We start from the raw sequence: 4,821 nt of genomic DNA, 5'->3' as shown, positions 1-4,821 counted from the left end.
AATTGCGGAGCCGGGATTCGCTCCCCGCCCCCCTCGGCAGGGATCCCCCGGAGCCGAGCAGATGGAGCCCAGCTTTGGGTGGAATTCCCGGGGTTTTGGCTTCCGCTGGAAGCAGCTCCGAGGGGGGGGGGAGGGGTGGAAATTCCGGAGTTTTGGGTGGATTTTCGGGATGAAAACACCTCAGGATGTCCCATCCCCCCCCGCTCCCCAAAGCATTCCCGGTTTTTGGGGTGGTTTTCAGGGATAACAGAACAACCTGAGCCAAAAAAAACCCGGGAATTTTCATCTCCCGGAGGTTTTTGCCGAATCCGGGAATGTTTTTATCCCAATTCTCCTGCCTGGAAATGGGAAAAGTTCCTGGATTGTCTCGGGATTCGCTTGGAGGGGGTTGGAATTCCCGAGGAAAGGGGGGGAGATCCCTGAAGGCACCGAGGTTTTGGGAACTGAGGCTGCGCTTCGGGAATCCGGGATTGCGACCCCGAGGGCGGGGGGATCCCATCCCGACCCCGCGGCCTCTGCTCCCGGAAGCGTCAGGAAGGGGGGGGCAATCCCGGGAATCCGGGGCCCATCCCAAGGATTTGGGGCTTTGATCCCGAAGCTTTGGGGGTTTCCAGTCCCGGAATTCGGGGCTCTGATCCCGAAGGTTTTGGGGCTCTGATCCCGAGGATCCCGGGGCTGATCCCCGAAACCCGGGGGGTCCCATCCCTAAAAATTCCGGGGATGATCCCGAGGCTTTGGGCTCTGATCCCGAGGCTTTGGGCCCCGTTCCCGCCCCATTCCCGCTTTTCCCGGTTTTCCAGAGGCCGTGAACTGCCTGCTCCGCGCCATCGAGATCTACACGGACATGGTGAGGCGCTCCCGGGCCTCCCGCCCGCAGCTCCGCCAGGATTTGGGATCTGGGGCCGTTTCCTTCCCGTTCCCGGGGGCTCCGGATCCCTCGGGATCATCCTGGGGTGCTTCTCCCTCAGGGTTTTCCCGTTTTTCCCTGGGATTATCCCGTTTTCCCCTGGGCTGATCCCGTTAATCTGGGCCGCTGTTCCTGCTCTCCCTGGGCCCTTTTTCCTGGGCCATTCCCGTTATTCCCGGGCCATTCCTGTTATTCCTGGGCCATTCCCATTTTCCTGGGCCATTCCCGTTATCCTGGGGTGCTTCTCCCTCAGGGTTTTCCCGTTTTTCCCTGGGATTATCCCGTTTTCCCCTGGGCTGATCCCGTTATCCTGGGCCGCTGTTCCCGCTCTCCTTTGCCCGTTTTTCCTGGGCCATTCCCGTTATTCCCGGGCCGTTCCCGTTATCCCGGGCTGCTGTTCCCACTCTTCCTGGGCCGTTTTTCCCGGGATATTCCCATTTTCCCAGGCTGGTTCTGTTATTCCCGGGCCATTCCAGTTCTTTTTCCTGGGCCATTCCCGTTATTCCCGGGCCATTCCCGTTATTCCTGGGCCATTCCCATTTTCCCGGGCCATTCCCGTTATTCCCGGGCCATTCCTGTTTTCCCCGGGATATTCCCGTTATTCCCGGGCCATTCCCGTTATTCCGGGGCCGTTCCCGCTCTCCCAGGGCCGTTTCACCATCGCTGCCCGGCACCACGTCTCCATCGCCGAGATCTACGAGGCCGAGCTGGTGGACATCGAGAAGGTAAATCCCGGAAAAGCCCGGGAATTCCGGGAATTCTGGGGCCCTCCTCCCCTCCCCATCCCGCAGAACCCCACGGGAATCGCCCCGAATCCCGGATTTTTCCCCTTCCCTGGGGCTGGGGGGGTGAATCCGGATCATCCCGGGTGGGAAAAAGGAGGGAAAAAAGGGATTTTGTGGAATTCCCTTCCCTGGGGATCTTGGAGAGGATCCCGGGGGTTCCCGAGGATCCCAGAGGATCCCAGGGGGTTCCAGAGGATCCCAGGGGGTTCCAGGGGATTCCAGAGGATCCCAGGGGGTTCCAGGGGGTTCCAAGCTCAGTTCCCAGATTGTTTTAGGATTTCTCTCCCCAGCCCTGGAGGAATCCCGGAATAACCCGGGAACGATCGGGAAGGGTTCACAAAGCCGGGATTTTCCGCAGGGATTCGCCCCGAAGGAGAGAACTCCCCAAACTCCGGGGGAGTCCCCAAATTCCCCTGGGAAACGCCGGGAAACCGGCCTGGGAAAGGAGGAGGGCGGGATTTTTCTGGGAATTTGGGATTTTTCCAGGAGCTGTGCCCGGCCCGGCCCCATCCCGGCGGGAGCAGATGGAGCGGGGGCGGCCGGAGCCGCGGGAAACCGGGAACGGTCACCGGGAGCGGCGGGGGAGGGGCGGGGCGGGGATGGAAAATTCGGGGATTTATGGAATTATTCCTGAACCAACGGAGCTTGTCTGGGAATTCTGGGTGGATTGATCCCAGTTTATCCCACTTGATCCCGGTTTATTCCATTTGATCCATCCATGTTCTTGACTTTGTTCCTATTTATTTTCTTCCTTGGAATTCTGGGCCATTCCCGTGGATTCTAATCCCCATTCCCGGCACTTTCATCCCTCTTCTATCCCCGTTTTCCCAGAATTTTGCCCACATTCAGGGAATTCCGTGGTTTCATCCCTGATCCCAATCCCTCCTCCCGTCCCCTCCCTCATTCCAGCCCCTCTCTCCCATCCCTTGGATTCTCATCCCACTTTTCCCAGACTTTTCACTCATTTTCACTCCTCAAACCCAGCTTTGCTCACGGATTCCTCATTAATTCCCTAAGAAACCCGGGAAAAGGGTGGATAGATCCATAAAAACCTGGGAAAAGAGTGGAATTGGAGATTTTTCTGTATTTTGCTTGAAGCACTTCCATTTTCCCAAGGTTTTTCCCAGGTTTTCCCAGTTTTTCCCAGTTTTTCCCAGGTTTTTCCCAGGATTTTTCCCTTTCCATCGCACTCTTGGGTGATCTCACGCAGGATTTTCGGGATTTGATCCTGGTTTTTTTCTGGTTTTTCCCGGTTTTCCCCCCAGGCCATCGCCCACTACGAGCAGGCGGCCGATTACTACAAAGGGGAGGAATCCACCAGGTACCGGATCCCGAGCGATCCCGGTGATCCCGGCCCCGAATCCCAACGGATCCCCCGGCCCCAAATTCCCGTCCGGGGACGGTTCCTGGTCCTTCCTCATCCTCCTCATCCTCCCCGGCCGATCCCGGCCGATCCCGGCAGTGGGGGGGGCCTGGGGGGATTGGGGGGTTTGGGGAGGGGTTCTGGGATTCGGGATTTGGGGAGGGATTTCTGGGGTTTGGGGAGGGATTTCTGGGGTTTGGGGAGGGATTTCTGGGGTTTGGGGAGGGATTTCTGGGGTTTGGGCTGGGATTTTGGGATTTGGGGAGGGATTTCTGGGATTTGGGCTGGGATTTTGGGATTTGGGGAGGGATTTCTGGGGTTTGGGGAGGGATTTCTGGGGTTTGGGCTGGGATTTTGGGATTTGGGGAGGGATTTCTGGGGTTTGGGCTGGGATTTTGGGATTTGGGGAGGGATTTCTGGGGTTTGGGCTGGGATTTTGGGATTTGGGGTTTTCCGGGGCCGGGCTATCCCGCGTTCCCGGTTCCCAGCTCGGCCAACAAGTGCCTGCTGAAGGTGGCCGCGTACGCGGCGCAGCTCGAGCAGTTCCCGCGCGCCATCGACATCTACGAGCAGGTCTGGCCTTCGGCCTCCTCCTCCCTTCCCTTTCCCCTTTTCCCTTTCCCCTTTTCCCTTCCCCTTTCCCTTCTCTCTCTCTCTTCCTTTTCCTTCCTTTTCCTCCTCTCTTCCTCCTCCTCCTCTTCTTTCCCTTTTCCCCCTCATTTCCTCCTCTCCCAAACCCCCCCAAATCCTCGATCCCGGGGCTCCCTCCACCCCCAATCCCCGGGCTGCCCCGGCCCCAGTGACCGCGGGATTCCCGGGAACGCCGAATTCCAGGTGGGGGCGGTGGCCATGGACAGCCCCCTGCTCAAGTACAGCGCCAAGGAGCATTTCTTCCGCGCCGCGCTCTGCCACTTCTGCGTGGACATGCTCAACGCCCGGGTACGGGAAACCGGGAATGCGGGAACGGGAATGGGGGATTGGGAATGGGGGAATGGGAACGGGGCACACTGCCACTGCTGCGTGGACGTGCTCAACGCCCGGGTACGGGAATGCGGGAATGTGGGAATGGGGGATTGGGAATGGGAATGTGAGATGGGAATGGGGAATTGGGATGGGAGGGCCTGAGGGTCTCCCCTGGTTTTTCCTGTTTTTCCCCTTTCTCTCTTCCTCCCCTCACACCCCATCCCCGTTCCCGTCCCCGTTCCCATTCCCGTTCCCATCCCCATCCCTGTTCCCGTTCCCATCCCCGTCCCCATCCCCGTCCCCGTTCCCATTCCCATCCCCGTTCCTGTTCCCATCCCTGTTCCCATCCTCATCCCCGTCCCTGTTCCCGTTCCCATCCCTGTCCCCGTTCCCATCCCCGTCCCCATCCCCGTCCCTGTTCCCATTCCCATCCCTGTCCCTCCCTGTTCCCGTTCCCATCCCTGTCCCCGTTCCCCCGTTCCCATCCCCGTCCCCGTCCCCATTCCCATCCCTGTTCCCCTTCCCATCCCTGTTCCCATCCTCATCCCCGTCCCTGTTCCCGTTCCCATCCCTGTCCCCGTTCCCATCCCCGTCCCCATCCCCGTCCCTGTTCCCATTCCCATCCCTGTCCCTGTTCCCATCCCCGTTCCCATCCCCGTCCCCATTCCCGTTCCCGTCCCCGTCCCTGTTCCCATCCCCGTTCCCGTCCCCGTTCCCATCCCCGTCCCCGTCCCCATTCCCATCCCTGTTCCCCTTCCCATCCCTGTTCCCATCCTCATCCCCGTCCCTGTTCCCGTCCCCAC

General features: G+C 59.8%; 1 protein-coding gene across 1 annotated transcript in view; it reads left to right on the top strand.

Annotated features, from left to right (window-relative positions):
* Positions 1–4,821, top strand: part of NAPA (NSF attachment protein alpha) — a gene marked incomplete at its 5' end in the record, with an annotated part of 6,657 nt that overhangs the window by 1,125 nt on the left and 711 nt on the right. Inside the window, 5 exons of the mRNA XM_017729557.1 lie at positions 801–847; positions 1,555–1,632; positions 2,958–3,013; positions 3,544–3,628; positions 3,890–3,994. Of these exons, the coding sequence (XP_017585046.1) occupies positions 801–847; positions 1,555–1,632; positions 2,958–3,013; positions 3,544–3,628; positions 3,890–3,994 (371 nt within the window). The remainder of the gene's footprint in view (positions 1–800; positions 848–1,554; positions 1,633–2,957; positions 3,014–3,543; positions 3,629–3,889; positions 3,995–4,821) is intronic.

This window comes from Corvus brachyrhynchos, unplaced genomic scaffold (genome assembly GCF_000691975.1).
Source record: "Corvus brachyrhynchos isolate BGI_N302 unplaced genomic scaffold, ASM69197v1 scaffold543, whole genome shotgun sequence".
Classification (NCBI taxonomy): Eukaryota; Metazoa; Chordata; class Aves; order Passeriformes; family Corvidae; genus Corvus; species Corvus brachyrhynchos.
Note: the sequence above shows the minus strand (reverse complement) of the source record. Positions and strands in the feature narration are given on the sequence as shown.